Here is a 13,141-nt window from a genome sequence, read left to right as displayed (position 1 = left end):
GGCCGTCAGTGGGAGTTCCTTGAGGGTCAGGACAGGGGAGTGGTCGCTCGGGAAGGGCGCCGAGGAGTTTGTGTTGCTGGCCCCGAATGGATGCCCCAAAGGAGAGGAGGGGGCAGATGGGGGGTGAGTAGCAGGCAGGTCCCGGACCTCGGCCTCGCTCCCTCTGTCTTCCCTCCAGGGAGCGGCGTCCTGGCCGTCCTGCTCGTGGCCGTGTTTCTGGAACCCATCAAAGATGCGCAGAGGAAACGCGAAGGAGACGAGGGGCCGCCTTTCTGGTCCACCCTGCTGTCGACCTTCAGGCTCCTTGGAGACAAGCGCCTGCGTCTCCTGGTGCTGCTGCCCATGTACAGCGGGTTCGAGCAGGCCTTCCTCGCGGGCGACTACACCCGGGTACGAGACAGCGCGGCGCGCGGGGCCCCTGTGCGGCCTCACCTGCGCTCGTGGGCCTCAGGGCCGCCTGCCCCGGGGCCGGGTGGGGGCCGGGGCTCCCGAGGGTGGGGGGACGCCAGGTCCTTCGCGGCCTGAGGAGAGCTGTGTTCGTGGTCTAGGTCGCTCCCGCCTGCCCAGAGCCGGGCCTTACCTCCAGGGACCATGCGTCCCTCGAGATGTGTCTTCGGGGGGGAAGGGGGCCCCGGTCATGCGCGAACCATCGCACAGAACACCTGCGGGATGCTCACCTGCACCCGACACTGCCCGTAGTTTAGAGTCAAAAGTAGGGAAAAACATAAAATCCACGAATAACACCTGGAAGTCCCCCTCGGGCCAGTTTTCAAATGATGCGTCTCAATCCGGAGATGGATGTGGCTCTCGGGCTGTCACCCTGTCCTGCCCTAGATGCCTGACCCACGCACTGCCCGCCCCCTTCTGTGCGCAGGGCAGGCCTCCGTGGGGCAGGCCAGCAGAGGGAGGCCCGTGCCCTGGGGCGGGCCCAGCGGGAAGGCTCGGCCACCATCCAGCTCACTCCCTCGTGGCACGCTCACCAAGCTGCTGTCTCTCTAGCTCCCTGCCACGTGGTGTCGGGTCCTGAGGAGCCTCCCGGGGCCACGGAAAGGCTGCCTCAAACAGGGGCGGTGGGCATTGGAGACCCCCTCTTCCAGAAAGTGCTGGGTGGGAGCTGGGGCGCCGAGGGGCTGGGGAGCCAGTCCCAAGGGTGCTCCCCGAGGATTGCCCTTCCTTGTCCGGAATCCGGAATTTTCTCCGAATTCGTGCCCGCCACAAGCCCCCTCCCAGGTTAAATCCGAATTCCAGGTAAACCGCAGTATCTTTTAGGCTGCGTATGTTCCGGGCGGGGTTTGTGCGTCCCGGGTCCCCTCTGGCACCCTGCTCCCGGGACGGCCCTGACGGAGGGCGGTGGGGTCGAGAGAGTCCACACAGATGACGGAACCGTCCCTTGGCCTTTGGTCAGGGCTCCTCCCACGGGCCTTGCCGCTGACCTCCGGCCTTCTTCCCCCGCCTGTGCCGTCCGAAGCAGCAGCCCGTGTCTGTGTGTCTGTCCCGGCTGTGCGCGGGGACCGGAGTGGTGGGTGCGGGCGTGAGGGCGTCGGCGGTGGCAGCACCGGGGCCGGGGGCGCGGCCGCTGGGACCTCACGGCCTCGTGCGGGAGCACTCCTGTTCTCGCCTCCGCTGAGATGCGCTGCGTTCTCTTCACTTCTTCTCCATCAGGTGTTTGCTTCCAGGGCTGTCGTAGGTTCGCACAAAACCACAGGCGGTTCAGGCTCCCGAGTCCCCCTGCCCCCTCCCCACGCAGCCTCCCCATCATCCACATCCTGCACCAGAGCCAACAATGACATCCCGTCACCGCCCCGTCGGGGGCTGTCCCGGCGCTGGACGCCGTGGGTTGGGGCAGACACGCAAGGACACGGGGGTAAGACACTAGGGTAGCACACAGAGCGGCTTCGCCGCCCCAAGAATGCCGGGGGCTCTGCCCGTTCACGGCTCCCCACGCCTTCCTCCAACTGTCGTGCAGAAACGACCGAATCCGCGAGGATCGGCCCAAAGCGGCGCCTCCGTGGTCCGTGAGAACACACAACGTGAGGCAAAGGCTGCGTGGGGGGAGCCCCGTCCAGATGTGTGTCCCTGTTACTTCCTACCCGGCTCGAGCACGAGGCTCCAGGCCGGTCCCGCCTGGCGGCCGTCACGCTGTAACCCCCGCGAGCCGCCCGCTCACGTCCCCTGTGCTTCGTCCTGCAGTCCTACGTCACCTGCGCCCTGGGGATCCGGTTTGTTGGTTACGTGATGATCTGCTTCTCGGCCACCAACTCGCTGTGCTCTGTGCTGTACGGAAGGCTCTCCCAGAAGACGGGCAGAGCCGCCCTCTACGCGCTAGGTACGTGGACACGCTTCCCAGCCGCGGGCGGGAATGGTGGCCGGCGGGGTGAAGGGCGTGTTCCGCTCAGCGATGGTGCAGGGGCACCACAGGGAGGCTCCCTGAAGGAGGCGACCCGTCCTCATGCGGTGCACAAAGACGCATCCGCCTGTGTCCCTCTTGGGAAGGGAGGAGAGAGGAAACACACGGCGGTCGGCGCGAATAACGAGAACTACGGGCGTCAGCGGTCACCTGGCCACCCACTTAGGGTCTGAGGCGTCTGGGGCAGCGGGGACACAGCCAGAAGGGGAAACGGTAAATGTTTGCCAGCCCCTGGTGGGAGTAACCCGCATAGGTTCCCAGGTCATCCTGGCAAGCGCCCCGTGGGGGGTGGGGGGGCACTGCCCGCTCTGCAGATGAGGAAACGCAGGAACAGAGAAGTGTGGTGGCTCCCCCCGGGCCACACAGCCAGCGCGGATGCACCCGTCTCCAATGCGACAGCAGGTTCTGGACTGTCACGAGGCATGTCTCACCGCCTCGTCGAGACAGACGCCGCAGGGCGTGTGCACAAACCGTGGCCCAGAACTCAGGGCCCGCTGGGGTAAAGCCAGGAGGAGTGAGCCTGGGAGCTCCGGCCGCCCCTCCGTTCTCACCCCTGCCCTCTCGGGAGGGCGGTGCCGTCCCCAGGCCGCCACCACTCGGGGGGCGGCTCCTTCCTCACTTCGGGGTCTCCTCGGCCGGGGCACAGAGGCCCCCCCTGCCAGGCGCAGGGCACACGCCCCGCACGGTGCCTGACGCAGGGGAGGCCTGCGGTGAGCGGAGGGGTCACCCTGCTGGGCACGTGGCAGTTGGACTCTGGAGGGCACACACGCGGGCCAGCCGGCCCGGCCGGTGTCAGAATCCACGCGAGGACGTGGGTCTGGGGCATTCCCAGGAAACGTTTACACAGTGCGGCAAACGGAGACTCCGGAACCACTCGGAGCCCTCACTCCCGGCGGTTTCCCCTCTGCATCCACAGGGGCGGTGACCCACCTGTGCTGCATAATCGCCCTCCTGCTGTGGGAGCCTCACCCCCGCCAGCTGGCCGTGTTCTTCGTGTTTTCTGGCCTCTGGGGCGTGTCCGACGCCGTCTGGCAGACGCAGAACAACGGTGAGCGCCCCCGCGTCTCCCGCCTGGCCCGGCCGTGGGGGGCAGGCGGTGGCAGAGGACCCCGCGGCCGGGGCCACCTGGGGAGATGACGTGCCCGGCGGGGGGGTAGTGGGAGGCCCGCTCCAGGTTCTTTCCGTGGACTTGAGGGACTTCCTCTGAGCGTCGGTTCAGACCCGAGGTGCAAAAGACGAGAATCACCCAAGGGTACAGCTCCCTTCCCTTCTAAGAGTGGTGGTCCCTCCCCGGCTTTCTGCTTGAGGAGCGTGCCCGGTGCCGGGCCCAGGAGGCTGGAGAGGCCTTCAAGGCGGCCTCGGTCCAGATGGGGAGATGGCTGTGTGATACCCGCGGTGGACGAGCTGGCAGGTTACCGTGACAGCCTCCAAGCAAGGGCACTGGGACTGCGGGTTCTGCTTTCTGGGAGAACGGAGTCGGGGGTGGGGAGGCGATCAGTGGGGGCTGCATCTGGAGGTCACGCCTGAGCCAGGCCCCGGCTGATTGTCCCCAGATAGAGCTGCGGTGTCAGCGGGGTGGGGAGCTTGAGAGGCAGGGGGAGGCCTGGGGGGCCAGGGGGGTGGGGGAGGCCAGGGGAGCTCGGGAGGCAGGGGGAGGCCAGGGGAGGCCAGGGGAGCTCGGGAGGCAGGGGGAGGCCGGGGGAGGCCAGGGGAGCTCGGGAGGCAGGGGGAGGCCGGAGCAGCTCGAGAGGTATGCCACAGAGCAGACTGGGTGCTCGTGAGCAGCAGACGTCCACCCCTCGCAGTCTTGTGCCTGCCAGTCTGAGACCAAGACAGCGGAGGCCTCTTCCTGGTTCAGAGAGCTGTGTCCTCACGTGGCAGAAGAGACAGGGGGGCTCTCTGGAGACCCCTCATAAGGACACAGGTCCAGCTCACGAGGAGTCGCCTCGTGACCGAATCGCCCCCCTCTGGGCCCCACCTCCTGACACCGTCACCTCGGGGTTAGGGGTCAACCTATGAATTTGGGGGACACAGGTGTGGTGGCCACGGAGGATGGGACACGCTGAGGGGACAGCTGGGCCAGGATGCCGGGTGGTGGAGTGGAGAGGCTGGGGGCCGACGGGGGCCAGGCTGCCCGGGGAGGGTCCAGCTTCGCTCAGCGGAAAGCGCTCACCCCGGGAAGGACGAGGCCGGCCCCGTCAGGTTACGGAGGGACGGACGTCTGCGGTGTTAACTCGGGAAAGACAGCACAGGGCTGCACGGAGGAGGCGGCCGTGGCTGCGCAGAGCAGGAGGGGAGGGAAGGTGAGGAGGCCAAGCTTCCGGACAGAATGCACAGCGTGTGGGAGCCGCCGGGCCAGCGGGTGGGCAGGGCCTGTGGCCTCGGGAGCAGCGTCCCAGGATGGGGGGGAAGGGCAGACACACGGCGGGGGGCACAGACACAGAGAGGACGCGGGTGGGGGCTCTCAGCTCTGACAGGTGCTTCTGTGTAAGGTCCACACTCACGAGGATGCGTCCAGATCCGAGTCAGGGGAAGAATGAGGGAAGGGCCAGCAGAGGGGAAGGCGGCTGAATGAGGGCATGAGGACGAGGAACAGGGGGACAGGAGCACAGAGGTGTCCCCCTGGCTCCGAGGAGGACAGCCGCCCTTTGGGAACCACAGGAAGGAAGTCGGAATAAAGATCCACAGGAGGACTTGTCACCCCGAGGAGAGGAGTTAGCAGAGTTCTCACAGAGAGCTGGCCAGGGACAGTGGGGACAGCAGGGGACAACAGGGACAACGGGGACAGCGGGGACAGCGGGGGACAGTGGGGACAGCAGGGGATAGTGGGGGACAGCAGGGATAGTGGGGGACAGCGGGCACAGCAGGGGACAGCAAGGGACAGCGGGAACAGCAGGGACAATGGGGACAGAGGGGACGGTGGGGGGCAGCGAGGACAGCAGGGGACAGCAGAGACAACAGGGGACAGTGGGGGGACAACAGGGACAGTGGGGGACAGCGAGGACAGCAGGGGACAGTGGGGACAACGGGGACAGCGGGGACAGTGGGGGACAGCAGAGACAACAGGGGACAGCGGGGACCACGGGAGACAGTGAGGGACAACGGGGACAGCAGGGGACAGCAGGGACAGCGGGGACAGCCAGGACAGGCCGCTTTAGTGAGCTATACTGCATGCTAGATGCTGGGAAGGCACTCAGGGACAGAGCCCACGGGCAGGCTCACTGTCACCCACACTCGGGGAGCCGGGGGGGGGGGGGCAAAGCAGAAAGGCAAGGTCACATGCAAGGGCCAGGCCCCGAGGGCAGAGTTGGGACTGGGGCCCAGGCCTGGAGCTGCCACCCAGAGCCCCGGCCGTTCCTTTAGACCATCTCTGGAGTCGGCCGGGAGCGAGTGCAGAGCCAGCTGGTGTCCCCGAGGCTTGGCCACCCACACACACAGGCCAGGAGGCAGTGACACGGCACTTGCCAGGTCACACAGGGTGCAGCCTGAGACAGAGGCCACCAGAGGTCCGGCTGAGGGTGATGGGTGTCTGTAGGATGCGAGGCCCCACAGGGATGGGTGGCGAGAGACACACAGCAGAGGAGGGGACCATCGTGGCACAGGGGTCCAAGGGCCTGGCCCTGACTTCAGGGGCGCGCCGTGCTGCGCCGTTGGTCGTAAGGCTTCCGGGCGGGAGGCTGTGCACGGAGGGTCTCACTCCCGCTGAGCAGGAGGACCCCCCGTGGGAGGGAAGCGAAGGTCACCTTGCAGGTGACAGGGGCAGCGGGAGCGGGTCCGGCTGCACAGTGAGTGGCTGGAGCCCAGCAGGTGGCCAAGGAGGCCCCGTGGAGATCTGAGCAGGGGGCTCGACCAGCCCCCAGGGAGGCCTGATGTGGGAGTCAGCCGGAGCCGAGCGATTGGGGCGTCAGGGGGGCTCCCGTGTCAGCTGTCGGCGGTGATGGGATGAGCCAGAGCCGAGGGGTCTGGGAGGCACCGCCGGGACGGGAGCAGGAAGCAGGGGCGTGGGCGGCAGGGGTGGAAGCCACGTGACCGCGGGCTTAGATTTGGGGAGTGGGTGAAAATGACAGCCGAGTTTCCCACAGACCCATCTACAGCCTGGGATGGGGAGGGGTGTCAGGGGCCCAGGACTGGCCAGGAAGAGAGCCGCTTCCCCTAGAGATGCGACCACCCAGCCCTGACCTGGGAAACAGCAGGGGGCTAGAAATTCAGTCGGGCCCATCCTCCGACTCCTCGAGGGCGGGAGGCCGGCTGCTGCCCCTGTGGCCACGACCTCGGCCCTCACGGCCTCCGGACCCCGCGGTGGCCCCTTCCTTACGACCCGTGTGCTTGTCAGCTCACAGGGCAGCTGAAAAACGTCTTCGGACAGAGCGGACCCTGCTGCGTTTAAGGGCTTCGGGCTTCACGGCCTGTCTACTGTCCCCATAGCGCCGGTGAAGGAAGGACGCACAGACACTGGCGTTAGCGTTCTTGGCGGTCCCGAGTTGTAAACCAGGGACAGGTCACGTCACCCAGCGAACCCGCACGCAGGGGTGGGCGACTGCGGGCGTGTTACTGCCAGCTTGCGGGCATCTCTGACCCCTCGGGACTTTCTTCGTGTCTGCACGTTAAAGGTCAGGCGAGGGACCGGGGGAGGGGCCGCATGCCGCGTGACACTCCTTACGGTAAGCCTCCAGCTGTTTCAGGCGACTGGGGCAAAAATGCTTGGCTTTCTTTCCCCCCGAGACACGGGAATCGCGGCTCTCGCCCTCCTTTCCCGGCCTCGGACGCGGGAGACTGAGGCCGAGCCTTGTCCAGATTGTTCAGACCACGTCAGGCGAGGTCTCGCGGGTGAGCGGGACGTTCCGGCCGGGTGGATGGCCGGAGGAAGGACTGCCTTGAGTTAAAATGAGCTATTTCCGTCTTCTTGCACAGGCACAAACTTATTTTTTTTTTTTTCAAGGAGAGACTGGTTGCGGGGGAAAATTGTTCTTTTCATGATTTAAGACTTTCTTTTGGAGTCTGAGCTCGCAGGGGCCTCAGCGGGGAGCGATGGTTCACTCCCCGAGTCCCCTGCAGGCTGACTCCACCAGGCTGGCCTAGAACTCACGGCCGGGCAGCACGGAGCGTCCCCGCGGTCTTTGTGTGTATGAAGGCTGGAAGTTTGGCCAGCTTTTGCCGCCACGGCCCCCGCCAAGAGCAGCTCTCTCTTGTGTTTTGAAAGAGCGAGTTGGACTTCTCATCTTGTCCCTGGACGTGTGTCTCTCGTTTGAGACGATACGTGAGGCGAGCCCGTCCTTTCCCGATCCGTGAGGCAGCATGCGGTTCTGTGTTCTCGCCGTCGCTTCCCAATTCAAACACTGACGCAGAATAAACCAGATGCCTGGCCCACCCGGCCTCCCTCCCGGGGCTGTGCAGCCCGACGCTGGACATCCCCCGGGGCTCCAGAGGCTCCCGCAGAACCTTCGATCTGGGCCACTTGTTCCCGTCTGTTCATTCGCCCTGACGGTTCAGGAAAGACAAGTGCCGTTGCTATAGCAACCCTCACACACCAGTGCGCTGCATTTGAGATTCAGAACGTCTGGGCTAAAAATACTCCCTCGCCCTGCTAGCCGCCCAAAGGGCTGTTCTGGGTTGATGAACACAGAAAACGTGAGCTCTTATGTGCCCAGTTCACTTAACCTGTCTTTTCCAAGCAAACAAGACGGCCCGAGGACCCGTTCACGCCTCATGCGAGGACAGGAGTCAGCCTCTGCCCGCGCCCACCCACCGACGCCTTCCTGGGGCGGGATGGGGCTGGCAGAAAGGCTCCTTTTCTTTTTAAGTAACCTTTTTATTTTGGAATCATTTGAGCTCACAGAGAAGTTGCAAAGACAGTCTGGAGAGTTCCCGTATACCGTTGACTTAGTTTCCCCTAACGCTAATCTTACAAAATCGTGGTAACACTTGTCAAAACTAAGAAAGTAATGTTGGTACATGAGTCAACTAAACTCTAGACTTTATTTGGTTTTCTCTAGTTTGTGTGCTCCAGGGTCCCACCCAGAGGCCACACCCAGGGCCCCCAACCAGGGTCCCATCCAGAGTCATCCACGGTCCTCCCGTGGCCTGACCCAGGCCCGCACCCGGGGCCCCCACCCAGGCCCCCACCCAGGATCCCATCCAGGGCACCTATCACGTTGAGTTGCCACATCTCCTTTGTCTGATCTGTGAAAGTTTCTCATTGTTCCTTGTTGTTCATGACCTTGACAATTCGGAAGAATACCGGTCAGGCATTTGGTAGCCTATCTCTCATTTGGGGTTATCAGATGTTTCCCATGATTAGGCTGGAGTTATGGCTCTGGGGGAGGAAGCCTCCAGAATAAAGTGCTTTTCTCATCACATCAGTCACTGAGGATGAGAAGAACCTTGACAGGCGGTCAGCCTGGACCCACCAGACTCAAATTTAATCTTGAAATCTAAAGATGCCAACCTCCAGACAAACACATTAGCTTAAAGTCAGAGTGGCCGTGTCACTAGAATATTCACGAAATTGGGGTGTGTTTGCTCTGGCGCTGTACCTACTAAGGGGGCCACCATACCTGTTGGCCATGGAACATGGAAACACCTGCCACTCACAGCCCTGGTGTCTCAGACTTGGATTTCCTTCCTACTCCCCCCACCCCCCACCTCCCGTCTGGGGACCATCAGTGTGTTCTCTGTAGGTAAGAGTCTGTTTCTCGGTTTTCCTCTCTCTTTTTTCCTTATGATTGTGTGTTTTGTCTCTCAAATTCCACCTACGAGCGAAGTCCTATGGTATTTGTCTTCCTGTGACTGACTTATTTCGCTTAGTGTAACACACCCTAGTTCCATCCGTGTCGTGGTAAATGGCAAGACTTCGTCCTTTTATGACTGATTGATATTCCATTGTATACATGCCACATCTTCCTTATCCATTTGTCAGTCAGTGGACATTTGGGCTGCTTCCGTCATCTGGCTCTTGTGCATGATCCTGCCATAAACGTCGGGGTGCTTGTATCCCTTTGAATCGGTATTTTTATACCCTTCGAGTAAATACCAAGCAGTGCAATTGCTAAATCATAGGGTAGTTCTATCTTTTTTTAATGTTTACTTATTTTTGAGAGAGGGAGCGAGAGAGAGCGAGCGGGGAAGGGGCAGAGAGAGAGGGAGAGAGAGAATCCAGCAGGCTCTGTGCCCGATGTTGGGGCTTGATATCATGAACCGTGAGATCATAACCTGAGCCGAAACCAAGAGTCGGACATTTAACCCGCTGAGCCACTCAGGCGCCCCGAGGTAGTTCTATTTTTAACTTCTGAGGAACCTCACACTGTTGTCCATAGTGGCCCCACCAGCTTGCTTTCCCACCAACAGCGCACAAAGGTCCCTTTCTCTCCACATCCTCGCCAACACCTGTGCTTTCTTGTGTTGTTGGTTTTAGTCATTCCGACAGGCGTGAGATGATATCTCATCCCGGTTTTGATTTGCATTTGCCTAAGGATGAGTGACGTTGGGCACATTTCCTGAATCTGTTGACCATCCATAGGAAGACGAGAAATCTTCAAAATACCCTGAGGAACTGCTAACTCCCAGGTCTTGTTATCAGACTCTCTTTGTGGGTGAACTTGTACTGAGATGGACGCCTCGCAGACCCGGACCACAAGGGCACCTCCTCTGAGCCTTCCAAACAGCCTCCTGTTGTCCCAAACACACGTATGTTGTTCATAATGTGCCTCTCACGTTGTATCGTGCCGGTGGCCTTGCCCTCCTGAGTCCCTCCCGTGATAGGTGGACAGCCGAGTAACCAGATGCCAAGAAAAACCTTCTGGGTGTTGATGTTCACAGGCAGGGCCACAGGAAACCTTGCTGCTGGCCCCCGACCTTCCCCGTGGTGCTGGGGGGCCTCTCTTCCCTCCATCCCTCCCCTGCAGAATGTAGGGAGAGGGAACAGGGCAAAGGGCAAGGGAAGGAGGGGAGCCGGGGAAGGGAGGTGTGTGAGAGTTCCGTGTGTGCTCTCTCTCCCACCGTGCACAGCTGCCCGCCGTGCAGGAAGGGAAGGACGGTCCCAGGAAAGTCCCCACGACTTCCCAGACTCCCGCCGTCCCCAGGAATAACAGGCGCAGATCACGTCTGGCCCCACTGAGGCTGGGGGCAGAGGGCAGTCCGTTCATCCTGCCCGAGCTACAGGACTACACTTGACTTGTTGGTCTACTTATTGTCTCACGCTTTCTACTCTGGTTACACGTCCTGTGTTACCTCCACTCCCACCCGGGGTGGGGGACTTCTGGGCAATAACCAGAAGGAACGAAGAGGAAGAGGCAGCTCTTGTCCTGGAATCGCCCCCCCCCCCGCCCCCGTTTCCTTGTGTTACTATTTATCCTCCCAGCGAGTGCATCGGGTCTCTGACATGGCGCAGCAACCCCGCGGGACGTGGGCTCGGTGTTTTACCTGTTGGTTCCCTACTCGCTTCATGAAGTCGCCATCCATCCACGGGTCCACTTGGCCATTCTGACACTTTGAGAGCGCTGGAATTACTGTGATGAGGATGGGACGCTGGGCAGGATGGCCTCGTGGGGAACTTGACCGAAAAATCAGAGGCGTGCCGCCGCTGGCCGGCCACGTGCAAGGGCACGAGGCATAGAAGCCTGGCAGTGGGGCCGGAGTGAGGGGCACGCTCCACAGCGACAGGTGGTGCTGGGCTGGGACAAGGCCAGGTGACAGCGGCATCTGCCCCCCTGATGAGATATTTGTTCTACCCCAAAGCCAGGCGGGGCCACTGAAGGCACCGGTGTGGGAGGGATATGACACGTTTACACTGTAGAAAGATGGCCGTAGCGGCAGTGTGGGGTAACACGGAGCAGGTAAGACAAGAGAGGAGGAAACAGGTCTGGAGCTGACAAGAGATAAGGCAGGGAACCGTCGAGACGGTTCTGGATATCCTGGAGAGGAGCCTCACGGCGTTCGTCTTTGCTTGGGACCCCAGGGAGTGGTCGTGCCTCGTGTGGCACACAGGTCAGGCCTCCAAGCTCACCTTTTCCTTTCCCACATAGTCACCCACCGAGTGACGGCTTGACCCGAGTTCCCACCAGTGCTAACGTCGCATGAATTCTGTGTTTCCTTTACATACGATGCTTCCTCACTGCCGACGATGTGTCGCCTGACTTGGCAAAGTCCCCATCGTGAAATAATTCCGGTTTTGGTACGAAGAGAAAATTCCTGATTTTGTTGAGAAAATTGGGCAGCAGGAAAGCCACCGTTTTCAGCAATAGCTGAAAGCAATCGTTTGAGGTTTTGAAGCAACGTGTTCATGCCCGTGTCTCCCCCGCAGCTCTTTACGGCGTTCTGTTTGAGAAGAACAAGGAGGCTGCCTTTGCGAACTACCGCCTATGGGAATCGCTAGGCTTCGTCATCGCCTTTGGATACAGCACATTTTTGTGTGTCAACGTCAAACTCTACATCCTGCTGGGGGTCCTGAGTCTGGCCATGCTGGCCTACGGGACCGTGGAGTATCTGGAGGCCAAGAAGGCGGCCAGGCCAGCCGCTGCGGAGCAGGCAAAGCCAGCAGAGGGGGAGGAAACAGAGACAGCCATGTGAAAGGGACGCGCACCAGGCCCGGGAGCCCCGCGTCCCCAGGAGAGCTCCATCTGAAGTGCCTCAGACTTTATAATCGATTCTTCTCAACTACGACAGCGACACCGAGCCGTCCTGAAGACATCACACCGTCACATGGTTTTGTGTGATTTTTTTTCGATTCTAATAAGCGTTCCATCCACCCTGTCGCTCGCAGAGATCGAGAGGGAACGTGAAGGGATCCATTCATCTCACAAAGGAAGAAAGTCCGGTGTATCATCAGCCAACGGGAACTTGCTTAGATACAACAAACCACTGTACTTGCTTCTGTCGTACTCGCTGTTGTGGTCGTTCGTGAGAATTGGAAGGATGTGGACGTAGGGAGTCCAACACCGTCATTTTACAAATGGGATGTCCAGGCAAGCCCGCCGACTCCCTCCCGGAGTCAGTGAGCAACAAAGCCAGGCAAGAGTTTACGTCTCTTGAAGCTTATAGACGATGAGTTTCTAAATAAACGCAACTACATCATGGACTTATCTTCTGTGCAAACACTTTTACTCTAAATACTCAGTAGAGCACACACACACCAGTCACCAAGTGAGTGAGCCCGCCGTAGACTAGAACGCGTAAGACAGCTGTTACACACGCACCTTCCGATCAGAACCCGCATCCACCAACGGTCTATTCCCTCTATTCCCACCCTCGTCGTCTTTAACAAGCTGCTAACGCTGGCCTCTGCCCCCTGCTGAGCCTCTCCCTTTTCCAGGCTCTCAGAGCCCTCTGGCCCCTCTGACGGTGTCCTGGGGTTTGTCACCCTTGCCCCCTTCACCCCAAGGCACCTGCTCTTTGCCCAGGCTTCTCCCTCCACTTCCCGTGAAGCCCGTCCCACTTCCCCACGAACTGGCACCCCCCACCCAGGCCCCAGCCTCCGTTGCAGCCTGGCACTCTTCCAGACCTTCAGCGGAGCCCCATCAGGTCAAACCTCTGTTGAAAACCCTTCCATGGCTCCCCATCTCAATGAGGCGAGTTGAGTCCTGTCCCAAGGAGACCGCCAGGCTCCTCTCCAGGACATCTTGTTCCAGACCTTTGCTCGCACGCCTCTGCGACCTTGAGAATCTTCCGGCCCCTCCACACCAACGCGCCCAGCTCATGACAGGCACGGTCCCCTCCACCTTGGAGGCTGGGGCTTCCGTA

General features: G+C 61.2%; 1 protein-coding gene across 4 annotated transcripts in view; it reads left to right on the top strand.

Moving 5' to 3' along the window:
* Nucleotides 1–12,479, top strand: part of UNC93A (unc-93 homolog A) — a 40,854-nt gene extending 28,375 nt beyond the window's left edge. For all 4 annotated transcript variants that reach the window (XM_060617087.3, XM_060617086.3, XM_060617084.3 and 1 more), the window contains 4 exons: nucleotides 179–390; nucleotides 2,191–2,326; nucleotides 3,324–3,455; nucleotides 11,706–12,479. In XM_060617087.3, coding sequence (XP_060473070.1) covers nucleotides 179–390; nucleotides 2,191–2,326; nucleotides 3,324–3,455; nucleotides 11,706–11,971 — 746 coding nt within the window. In that variant the 3' untranslated portion in view covers nucleotides 11,972–12,479. The remainder of the gene's footprint in view (nucleotides 1–178; nucleotides 391–2,190; nucleotides 2,327–3,323; nucleotides 3,456–11,705) is intronic.
* Nucleotides 12,480–13,141: the final 662 nt, after the last annotated feature.

Source organism: Panthera onca, chromosome B2, assembly GCF_046562875.1.
Source record: "Panthera onca isolate mPanOnc1 chromosome B2, mPanOnc1 haplotype 2, whole genome shotgun sequence".
Lineage (NCBI taxonomy): Eukaryota > Metazoa > Chordata > Mammalia > Carnivora > Felidae > Panthera > Panthera onca.
This window is presented reverse-complemented; position numbering and strand designations above follow the sequence as displayed.